The sequence below is a fragment of the Microchirus variegatus genome (genome assembly GCF_963457635.1).
Source record: "Microchirus variegatus genome assembly, chromosome: 14".
In the NCBI taxonomy this organism is placed as follows: domain Eukaryota; kingdom Metazoa; phylum Chordata; class Actinopteri; order Pleuronectiformes; family Soleidae; genus Microchirus; species Microchirus variegatus.
Window position 1 is genome coordinate 21,216,620 of NC_139815.1, and position 12,180 is coordinate 21,228,799.

Sequence of the window (12,180 nt, forward strand, 5' to 3'; positions counted from 1 at the left end):
GTGTATTTTGAAGGCAATGTGCCTACAACTTTTTCACAGCATTTTCCCCCTAAATGATTAGGCTAAAATATTTTTTATATTTTACCAAAATATCAATGTTAATAGTAGATTTTCAAAGTCCAAAAATGTATTATTATTAGTGTTGTTAGTTAGTATTATTATTGTTGTTAATAATTAATAAAGCCAGAATTCTGAGGTAAAATGGTCAGGAATGAAAAAAGTCATAATTGCATTTTCACATTTGTCCCTAATCCTCTTCCGTACGTTTGACACCGCGGTGCACTGTCTCTTTAAATGTGACAGGAAGTGTGTTGAGGACATCGGCGCTCGCGCTCCACCCCGAGGAAATTAAGTGCGTCAACTATGATTGTGAGTTCGTTTTGTTTGCGTGTGCAGTGGTGAGATGTGTCCGTGACATGGTGAGTAAAGTAAATCTTCCTCATGTGTTCATTCATGTGTCTGAGTGAAGACAGAGACACGAGGAGAAGTCAGTGCGTGGAAGACGAGAGTAAAAGAACGATTTTAACTCACAGCAAAGAGTCTGAGACTGAGAGCAGGAAACATGAAGACAAGTAGTAAACAACAACAACAGCGAGAACAGTCGTCAGGTCGTTTTCAACAGTGCTTTCACCTTTTTAACAGTAAAACGAGTGTATTTATAGTATAGTATAGTAGTAGTAGTATTTATGATTCTATTTTTCGCTTTTAAAACCAGTCATTCTTGCACTGTAGTTAGTTCTTCTGCGTCATATCCACTTATTGTTCCCCTCACACACACACACGCACACATTCACAGGTTTGCACAACTATTCTTGTTATTCTGCATTCACTTTCATTGGGCATTGGGCCTAAATAAAATCACTTACCTTAACCACACTATAATCAGACAAAACCTTACCCTAACCACAGCCTCAGAAATGAGGTTCTGCCTCATTGGGACCGGTTTATCTAGTCTAGACAAGGACAGTGTCAAAAAAGATGAGAACACTATATATGTACTTGTGTTGAATGTCCATATGTGAAATATATATGACATAATAACAAGTATACAATATATACACACGTTTTTCTCATGAATGCACTCGCATACATATTACAATACAGGTAACATAGTGAATATTTCATATCTATCATATATATAATAATAATAATATAATAATATGACACACACACAAACCACCTAGAACTATAAGCACCACAGTCTCTTTATGTTTTCTATACTGCATGATCTTAAAGGTACAATAGTATTTATGGGTTTATATAACCCAAAATCCACTTTTTTATACATATTATGTGCTCCTGCATTGTCTAGTCGCTGTATAATAGTTTTTGTTTCATTTTCGTAGTGTTTCAAAAAGTCATGTTAAATAACATGACCGCGGACCGCGGTTGCATAGCCACTGTTAGCAGCGAGACGCCATGTTTCTACCGGAGCCTGTAAGGACAAACGCGAGAGAACAAAGCAATCGTCTCTTTACTTGTAGCGGAAGTCCCGCCTCCTCTCTCTCCGCTTCGTCTGCTACGGCCGCGGTAGCTCGCCCTCTCCCTCGCCTCACGAACCTCATCTGCTGACACGGAGAAAGACGACGAGGACGACATTTGACCAGCTGCGGATACCGTAGCGCTCAGGGAAGGGAGGGGGGGAGCAGAGCAGCAGGTCTTTGTTGTAAATTTCAGCCTCTCCTCTAGATGGCACTATAAACTACTTATTTCCCCTTTAACCGAAATATTACAGCAATAATTAATCGGGAAAACTTAATTTTGTGTTGGATCGTAAATAGCACAGAATACAGAATACCAGCGTTTTTAGCTTGTAGGGACATGGAAGCTGCTGAATCTGAATAACACATTAACCACCAAAGTCATTAAAATTCTCAATTTTCTAATGGAGGCAACTTGTGTGATTTAAAAATGTTGAATTAAGAAGTGATCAGTTGTTAGAGTGATAACAAGTCCAGTTTCCAGTCAGAGAACGATGACTGCTTGCCAAATAAAATGGCATTTATATGCTTAAAATATTGCAGACTTCAGCAAGTGTAGATTTTATCAGATGCTCTTTTTGTTAAGTGGCTCAGCAAACAGGTGTGAATGGAACACCTGTTTGCTGTTTGGCAGAGTAAATCACTTCTTATCTGAGGCAAATTTGTTTTGTTTGTTTGTTTTTTTATCCCAGCGCGGAGATGAACGAGGACGCATTTGAGGTCCCCGAGAGGACCGAGTACCGGTACCTCGTTCAGGAAGAAGAAGAGGGCGAGGTGCAGTACGTCCGTCACAGACAATACATCAACCCCTTCGTGGTGCTCTCCAGGCGCTGCATCTTCTTCATTTGCCTTTCCGTGCTCACCCTCCTTGTTCTCGCCACCTATCTGGGTTACGTGGCCCAGACGCTGCCACCAGGTGTCGCCCAGGTGTTGACCGACTGTGGAGAGTACAGAGGAAGATATGTGAGTGTGGGCTCTAATGTCGTGATCGAGACACTTGGTCAAGTTGTACAATATGCATGTGGTTTCACTATAAGTATCAGGAAAATACAATTACTCAACTCACGACTCGATACAGTTCACGATTTTTTTGTTCACGGTACGATTTTCTCACAATTTTTTTTTTATCAAAATTAGCTACAGACAAATTATGACCAAATAAAATTATCTTTATTTATTTTACTTTATTTTTACTTTATTCAACAGCCGAAAGCCCTCATTTTCAACGAGGGAAATTTGCGATTCATTTTTTCTGTCACCCGGTGCGAATCGCATTTGTACCGATTTTTAACCGTGTCACGAAGCATCGTTACATCCCTACTTATTTTAACATCACAATTTGTTTCAAGAACCATTAGACATTTATCCTTCAGTGAAATTTTCTACTTCTGTTCAACATGAAAAGAGCATAAATTAGTGATTTATGTCATGTTGGTTGCGCAGTGATGTGGTGGTAGCACTGGTACCTTACAGCAACACAAACTAGTCCTCAGTTTGAGGGATTTTTGACTGTCTTTGAGTGTGAGGCTGATCATGAAAGATGTCTTCAGTCTGCATCTAAAACTGAATTTGTAAATCCTTTTTTTCCTCTTTCAGAAAAATGGAGCCTACTCCTTTAAGGGCGTGCCCTATGCTGCCCCACCCATTGGTGAGCTGCGTTGGGCTCCTCCAGCTGCACCAGTGTGCAAGAGCACGGTGACTGACGCGGGCCGCTTCCACAGCGCGTGTCCTCAGGTTCGCCCCATGTCCAGCGCGGGGAAGGTGATTGGTCGGGAGGACTGCCTCTTTGTCAACGTGTGGACGCCCACGCTGAAGCCCAATGCCAAACTACCTGTCGTGGTCTGGATCCATGGAGGACACCTGAACACACTCAGCGGAGGAGAGGAGGGCTACTCGCCCTCAGAGAAGCTCGCCGCGGACACAGGAATGGTTTACGTCAGCTTTAATTACAGACTGAATGCCTTTGGCTTCTTGGCCCTGGAGATACTAAGAGAAGGTTCTCCAAGTAACACATCAGGTCTGTCCATGACACAAATGCACGCACACGTTTATACAGGAACGCACACACCCGGGTAATATGTACACTCTACACCTGGAGTTTGTTTTACTGTTGAAACATTGTTATGGTGTGTTTCCACCACCTCGGCACGGCACGGTACGGTCAAGTTGTGTTTCCACTAGCGTAGTACCAAGTATCGGTACCTGTTACGAGCTGAGTAGGTACCATGTGTCAGACAGAGACAAGAATCAAGTCTGTGCTCCGGTCATGGAGGAAGTACTGGACAAATACTTTTAATTAACTGATTCTGTTGATTCAGTTACACTGAAAACAACTGCTTTACAAGTCACTAGTTTGTGTGTCACCGCTGTTTCATGCAGCGATGACTCTGCCACGTTGGGTAGGTACTATTTTTGTAGAGAAAAACCAACCTAAACCGTGCTGTGGGGAGGGGAGCTGGGACCATAGTGAAAAAAGGCCAGTAGTCTCACTTTTCAGAAACCAGCATCACAGTGAAGTTGATGGATGAGGAAGAATCCTCCAGCAGCAACAGCTCCTGTGACAACCTGTCCATTGATATGATCCCACATACATAACTCTTCACTGTACATGACGGTCACCGTGAACACTTCCTATTTCAGATGAGCTAGAACTTCAGAATGCAAGCACCAGTGGTTCTTCTGTTCTTGTTTTAGTTAGATAAACATAATTAATAACATGAAGAAAAAAGCCTTTTGACATGAAATTCCAACAATTCCAACATGACCTTAATTATCGGATATTAACTTACCATCCACTGGAAAATTCAATTCACTGAACGCTCATGAAAACTATAGCACAAAAACATCACAAATCGTGATTTCTGAGGTTCCAGAAGCTTTTCACTTACAGTCTCCGTAGAGAAGAGCAGCTCCTGGTTGAAATATAGAGGGTTAATTATGTGGTAATGAAAATAACAATGCATACGTTCAAAAGATCCAAAACATCAGTATAATTACACTTGACCTTTAGGTCGATCACAAAAATTTCTCTAACAATTTACATGAGTTTTTTTATTTGCGTATTGGGCAGTAGTTGATGATGTTGTATGTCGTTGAGCTGCGTTCTGTTAAAGTTATAACAAGTGTTCATCTTCTCACAGGCTGTGTTCCACTTAAACCTTGAAATATTCATGGTGTTTACATTGTGCTCACGGTCAAATTGAACACTTAATCTATACCTTTCCATTGAGATGTAAATACTTAATGAATGTTAATGTGATCTGGATAAATGGAGCTAATTTCTGAGGCCCTCTCTTCCATGTTAATGGAACGCCGTCATGGCTGTGTGTGTTTTCAGTGTTCTTCTCTTACATAATACAAATGAGCCCGCTGTGACCTTGATGTGAAGTGACCTGGTAAATGAGAGGAGCGTCACATGACAGGGTGGCGTGATGGCAGGACGCACATGTCCCTCTTCATCTTCCAGGAGTCACACTCGCCATTCTAATTTTGAACACTCCTAATTCCGTGCCCCATTTCTGCCCCCCCCCCCCCCCCCCCCCCCCCCCTCAGCACGAAAATAGTTAAATTTAGTTTCAATGAAGAAAATGGGACACCGGAAACGAGGCCATGCATCGAAGCATGTTCTCATTGACTAAACCCCTGCTTCTCACCTACAGGGAACTATGGCCTCATGGACCAGATTGCAGCACTGAAGTGGGTCCAGGGGAACATCCACGTGTTTGGAGGAGACTCTGGGAAAGTCACCATATTTGGACAGAGCTCAGGTATTTTAATCAAATGATAAATGATACAATAGAGAGAGGGGGAAATAAACAAACACGTAAAATGTGTCACTGCTTCTGTGACACATACTGAGCCTGTCAAACCTGCCACAAATGAAGTGAGCTTAGATCAAAGATCGATGAAGATCAAACCGCAGCCTGCTTCGACATTCCTGTCACAACACGAAGCGAATGCTGCCAAATTAGCACCTTGTTTGTCAGGCCGCTCATGAACAAACGGGTGACAACGTGGATTTACTTTCACATTAAAAACCCTTACAATCAAAACTACATTTACATACAAGAGAAAATAAAAAGACAAAGAGACAAAGTTCTTCACATCAAAGAAATCATTTAAAAAAAAAAAAAGAATCTGCGAGAGAAAATGAAAGAAAATGCACAAATCACACAATTGTAGACAAAAAAAGTATTGAAGTAAACAAGTAGTGGCAGCTGGTGTAAGTAATCACGTCTCTTCTAGCTGGTCTCCAATCATGTAACGTTGTCTATACGTCCAGGTGGAGAGGGGTTAGCATTTTGAAGCTCTTTCATGGCTCGTAAAAAAAAAGAAAAAAGTCTCTGTCATGGAAATGCCAGAACAGTATTAACCCTTGTTTTATCTCTCGCTCCTTATCTGAAGCATTTTTATCCAAAGAGAGCACTTTCTTCAGAAGTAAATCTGGAGTCTAATCTACAGCTGGATGCTTTGAACTACTTTCAACCATCTTGCCTTTACTACCACCACGACTAAGCTTGTTAATTCCCGTGTTTACAGTGTGTCCATGTGTTCAAATGTGTTTGCTATTAAGTTCAATGACTAATGTATTCATCTTGACAGTGCTAAAGAGAATGTGTTGTTTTTATTTTACATTTGGAGACCAACCAAGTTGCAGCCCTAATATAATGTTTTTGTTTTTTTTTACCTCAGTGTGGACACTGATGATGTCCCCGCTGGCGAAGGGTCTCTTCCATGCAGCGGTGGACATGAGTGGCCCATACGTCCACAATAACACACTGAAACAGGCCGAGTCGGACAATCTGGTGTTCCTGAAGAAGACGGGCTGCAAAGACCCGACCTGCCTCAGACGTCTCTCTGTTCAAAACGTCCTACAGGTGGGGAAACGCGCTGTGTCTGTGATGTCCTAAGAACACATTAACTGCTTTACGTAACAGTAAGCACCTGTGGTTCTTGCCTACACTTCCTATATCCTTGATGTTTTTATGTATTTTAGGGCAGATACAATGCTCATTTTTCAGAGCAGGTGCAATATTCATCATTTTTTGTGTGTTATTTAAATTCTGTAAATCTATGTCTTGTGTTGACTTGTCTCTGTGTTGCTCTGCAGCTGTTATAGCACTTTATACAAGGAAAATGTCCCTGTGCTGATAATATATAAATAAGTGCAGTTTCAGGTGACCTCATAGCTGATCCACACATCACTACTACTTACAAACACACCTGTAACGTATACTAATACACATATATATACATAATTACCATTTTACTCCCCCATTTGCAACTTGAGAAAGCATTCCAAGCCCCGTCAAGGCTGCTTCCCAATCCGGTTTTGCTTCTCACAAATAAACAATTAATATTGTCCTGTAATAAAGTGTGTTATTGTTATTATCGCATTAGGCTGTCCCATGGCAGGAATACCCATACTGGGCAGCAGATGATATGACAGAACTGCCCACCAGAGGGCGTTATATTAGAGCTATGACAGTGGTGGATGGATTTGTCCTGGATGCTGAGGTGTGGGAGAAGAAGGGAGGCCACAGTGACGTCCCGTTCCTCATCGGGTCAGCTGAGCAGGAGGCGGACTTCAGGTGAGGCATCACTTTGTCTCAGGATCATCACTGACGGCTGTTCCCTCTGTCGGATTTGTGATCCCTGACTCTGTGTCTCCTGTGTAGTCCACGGGCTGCAAACATCTCCACGTGGACCTGGGGCGACTACAGGTGGTTCGTAACAGGTAACAGCTGCTGCTAAAGCTAATTTGTTTACTATATTCTAAAGGCAGCCATTTTTTTTCTCCCCCTGACCTCACGTTCTCGTGTCCCGTCACCACTCAGACAAACTTCAGTCCTTCAGTAAGAATCTCACCAAGGACGCTTTGGACCTGTATCCAAGCTCAGCGCAGTGTCCCACCACGGACCGCTGCCCAGAGAGGGCCTACACCACCATGGTGTCCGATATCAGGGTCACCTGCCCCAAAAACGAGCTGGCCCAGACGGCTGCAGGTAAACTCTATCACAACTGAAGCTTTGTGGGTGTTAAATCTGTTTTATTGTTAATTTGCTGTACACAACACAGTAGTGCAAACAAAAAGAGAGAGTATTTCCCTTGGGATCCACAATAGGACCAAACAATAACCAATAATTAGTTATTATGGATGCAAACAGTTTGTCCATAACAATACCCACAGTCATCTCTGAGACGTATTTGAACTGGCACTTATATCCAAAGCTTGACATGATAAAGGACTTTAAGTATATTGGGCTCATGTTAGTTTCTGAATACTTGGAGAGGCATGTGAAAAGTTAAGCAACAAATGTCAAATCAAACTGAGAAAATATTGTCAATAAATGCTGCCTGTCCACACATTAAGTACTGTTTGATATTGGTTTTATTGAGCAGTCACTCAACTGTTCAATAAACTCAATACTGGAATAGATTCAACACTTAATAACAACAAGAGTGTGCTGTTGTGGGTAAAGAAAGAGCAAAAACATGAAGTGCAGTGGCAACGTCGGAGCATATTTTACCTAAATATAAATATATGGGTAGAAAGAAAAAAGAAAAGTAGGAACATACGAGATGAAATGCAAAAAAATAGATGTAAACATACAAATAAATCATATAAGAAAGTAACAAAGAAGATACAACGACTGAATAACTTAATAAACCATTTAACAACGATGAATATACACAGTGCAGGTGCATGTCGAGTTGTATCACAGAGCGTTTTTTGTCAGACAATCTGATGTTGAATTCCACAGCCTGTGACGGAAAAGATGTTCTCTTGGTCCATAGTGATGGTGAAACATTGCCCCAGCATTGCACTGCCCCCTTGTGGCTAAAGGTGTGAAGCTGCAGTGTTATAGTGTAGAATAAACTTTTCCTCTTGTGTTCATGTGCAGCTGAACTGAACAGCCCCGTGTATCGGTACGTGGTGACCTACACGCCGTCTGGACAGGTCAACGTGTCCACAGCTCTGCTGCCATTTCCCAGCCGCTTCTCCTTTCACCGTCTGGATGCCGTGGCTTTCTTCGGCGGACTGGAGTTTGTTCTGGGGAAGCCGCTTTCCGCCGAGGACAAGAGCTTCCAGGGTGTGATCACACAGCACCTCGTCAACTTTGCCAAAACGGGTACAGATCATCGTCGTCATGTCTCTACATGTCACGCAAAACACATTCTACAGTATTACAGTCAAACTTTCCTTGGCCAAGAAGAGTGTCTCACTCTCTTCTCAAGCCATGACAAGAAGACACAGGGAAGAAATAAGGTCATTGTAGCTGTTAAAGCAGTTGGTGACACTCATTTTAAATGATGGTGTTTTGTGTGAGCGCCAACTGACCCCGAACATTGTCTCGCTGTCTGACTGAAAGGTTTGCGTTATGATCTTCCTCAAGAAACATGACATAACATGCTAGTACCAACCTGTTCACTGACTACAAATACCCAAAATAAAAACGTTTACATAATGCTCTCTTTTGTGCAGGTAAGATGGAAACTAAGTGGCCTCAGTTTCCAGAAGCCACAGGTCTTCTTTCCAGCAGCCTGAAGCTGGTCCAGGACTATTCTGCCACTCGGTGTGACCTGTGGAAGGAGAATGGCCTGTTCGCCTACGCCTGGATGAACTGAGCCATTTCCGACATGCTTAAGGTTTTGGTTGTTGATCCTTTTTCCACTATTTTTTCCCACTTTTTTTTAAAGGGCTTGTATGCAAGATTATTTATGCAATAGTCTTTTTTTTAAATGACTTACAAATAGGAATTGGATTCAGGTTGGATTTGCACGATCACTTATGCTTCACATACACATTGGTGCCTGACTCCGCCCACCTTTACTGAAGCAGTGAATAGGAATAGAGTCCACTAATATTAACATAAGAACGTTTTACCAAGCACAGTCTGTCCACAAACAACAAGCTAACTCTCTCTCTCTCTAACAAGACTTAAGTGTTACTTTGGGCACAGCTTTAATAAAAGTGAAGAAATTTTATCAGGATGAAAATCATTGGATGTAAAATAGATTTTCAGACAGACGTTGGAAAATTGTTGTTTTTCTTGCTATGCTGATGCAAACATTAGAGAAACGGATACAATCTAAAGACTACATTAATATCTGAATACATAGAAGACTTCATGTACATTAATTTCATGGTCATGGGGACATGAAATAGACTACATGTGGACAGATATTTACAGCCTCAGGAGCTTAAAGTCCCTGTGGAGTGATAAAAAAATATATCACTTCTGACTTTGTTTTGAAAATGTGTTAGTAACCACTTTGCCAAAGTGTTTAAAAATGAGGTTTTAAATTATGTAAAACAAATTCTGCTTCATTCTGTGCTACGAGAGTGTTGCACACACACTTCTGGTCTACCCCATCATGTGGGGACCATAGTCCACAAACACTGTGTTGAAATTTAACGTAAAAACTCAGATAACGTGATATTTTCACCATTATGGTGCTAATGTAACGACATTGCACGTAAACAGAGCTTGTTTAGCAGGAGGAGTTGAGCTAACTATCGGTCCTGTGTGTCATATTTTTAGACACGCCTCAACATTTTTGAAAAGCCTACTGGAGAGAAGCTATTTTCAGTTTTAACTCCATAATTCTTTACTCTACATGAGTATTTTTTTCCACATGTTTTTTAACATATATAATGTGTGTGAAGACGAGAAATGCCGAGTTTGCCTTTATGGGATCTACAAAGGGAATCTGACTTGTTACTGAGTGAATATGCAGTACTCAGTCTAATGTTTATTTTTTTATAAATTCAGTGGCGTGAGTGCGGTGAAACTGTGAGATACTGGGTGTGAGCTTGATTTGTTTTTGTTTGAATTTGTGTTTGTAAGTTCTGCTTTTTTGCACTGATTATTATTATTATTATTATTATTATTATTTACCTTTACTGCACAGTCACCAAGTCCGGTCGTCAACATGTACAACATGTTGTTTTAGCAATGCTATAATGACTATACAGTATAAAAAATTCTCAATCACCTTATTGGGACACATCCAGAAAATATGCCAAATACGTTTGCAGTATTAAATAACACACTTTAAGAAGGAGAACAAGGTTAAAGTGTCAAGTATATGGTGTGACCTACCCTGACACTTGAACAGTAGCATGGCCCTTGCTCTCTTAATAATTAATGTTACTGGTACAAACCTGTGTTTGTCCTACTATTTCATGTCAAGAAATATCTGCTGTGGAGGGTCTGTTACATCAGGTTTATTCATGACATGTTTGAGCATTAAATACATGTTGTATTAACAGTTTAAGGGAGATATAAGATCAAGTGTTACTCACCTCAGTCTTATCAAAATGCCAATGATCACAGAATTTCACCTTTTTATTCCATATGTATATATATATATATATATATATAATAACATTCACTTTTACTAGCTGCAGTATATCACTTATTGTTTTTAAACCACTTGTGAGCTTTTGTTGTGTTGAAATACTCATGTTTTATTGCTTTATATGCTCAGTAAATTGACACCACTTGTTTTGTTGTATCTGTCACTACAGATCGGTAGGTAAAAACACTTCTCTTAGTTCAGGCTGTCGTTAGGAAGCGGCTAAAGGCTAATTTCCAGGAAAGGTCAATCGGTTAAGACAGAAATGTTTCACTGAAATTATTATTATTGGGTTTTTTGGTCTAGAGAAATGTATGGTTTGAAAAGTGTGAATAACCACTTAGTTTAAATACAAACTCTAACTAAAGATTGTTTGAGTCGGTTTATTCTTTGTTTACTTCCTGTCAGAACTCATTCATGCACCGTGAGAGGAGAAGCTGTATATACTGTATTGCATTTAAAAAAAAATATATATATATAATAATAAATCTGAAAATATTTAATACTGAAATTAATATTCAATATTAGAATAATAAACATAGATTTTTTTAAATAATATGAAATATGACTCCACCCAAGTCTTGCTTTCACTATGTTATTCTCTTTGCAACTGAGAATTGGTGCAAAGTAAATGCATTATTCTACATCTATTCTTCACATCTGAGAAAAAGAACCTTATATACCAGCTACTGCTTTGTGATCAATAATGAATAAGTAGGAACACGAGAATTTCCTCTCTAAACCACCGCGGCGTTACTCTGCCTGTACTGTACAAATATAAAAGAGGAAAATGGCAAAATGACAACAAACAGATGTTGAAAGACTCACACCCATGCACTTCAAACGGATGTAAATTGACCACAAGATGCTCAGAACGACAACGAACGGAAACAGATAATAAAATCAAATGACCACAGAGACACAAACTAACCACAAACGGATGCAAAACAACTACAAAGAGACTCAGCCACCACAAGAAAACACAGTGGCAACAAATGGTGAAACTGACAATAACAGAGATGCAAGACATGTGAAGAGAAGCTCATACCACAGCTGCATAACTGCACATTCACTCACAAGACCACAACACATTCAAAATGACAATTAATGACTCGACTCACACACTCAAACACTGGGAACTAGGGACTCAACTTGGACTCGAGCACTGAGGACTCGACGACAAGCCTGGCAAGAGAATTCACTGATCATCACAACATCTGGCCAGATGATTCACTCGTCCTCTACTCAGTATATCTGTCCAAATTATTTGCTGTTAATTGAAATATAAAAAATGGCATCAATACCTCTGGCCAGACAGAATGTAGCTGAATGGTTA

General features: G+C 40.4%; 1 protein-coding gene across 1 annotated transcript; it reads left to right on the plus strand.

The window, feature by feature from the left end:
- The first annotated feature begins 321 nt into the window (after positions 1-321).
- Positions 322-11,186, plus strand: LOC310936673 (para-nitrobenzyl esterase). The gene is made up of 10 exons (XM_083900781.1): positions 322-419; positions 2,174-2,444; positions 3,078-3,498; positions 5,141-5,248; positions 6,174-6,358; positions 6,882-7,072; positions 7,160-7,218; positions 7,319-7,486; positions 8,387-8,614; positions 8,968-11,186. Exons 2-10 carry the CDS (start codon positions 2,181-2,183, stop codon positions 9,108-9,110), a joined length of 1,767 nt encoding a protein of 588 aa, XP_083756907.1. The 5' UTR covers positions 322-419; positions 2,174-2,180; the 3' UTR covers positions 9,111-11,186.
- Positions 11,187-12,180: the final 994 nt, after the last annotated feature.

Bases quoted from the DNA above. Each gene is read 5' to 3' on its own strand.
- LOC310936673 (XM_083900781.1), top strand. From the start codon at position 2,181: ATGAACGAGGACGCATTTGAGGTCCCCGAGAGGACCGAGTACCGGTAC. The intron at 5,249-6,173 runs GTATTTTAATCA...TTTTTACCTCAG, and splicing joins CATATTTGGACAGAGCTCAG to TGTGGACACTGATGATGTCC. The intron at 7,073-7,159 runs GTGAGGCATCAC...TCTCCTGTGTAG, and splicing joins GAGCAGGAGGCGGACTTCAG to TCCACGGGCTGCAAACATCT.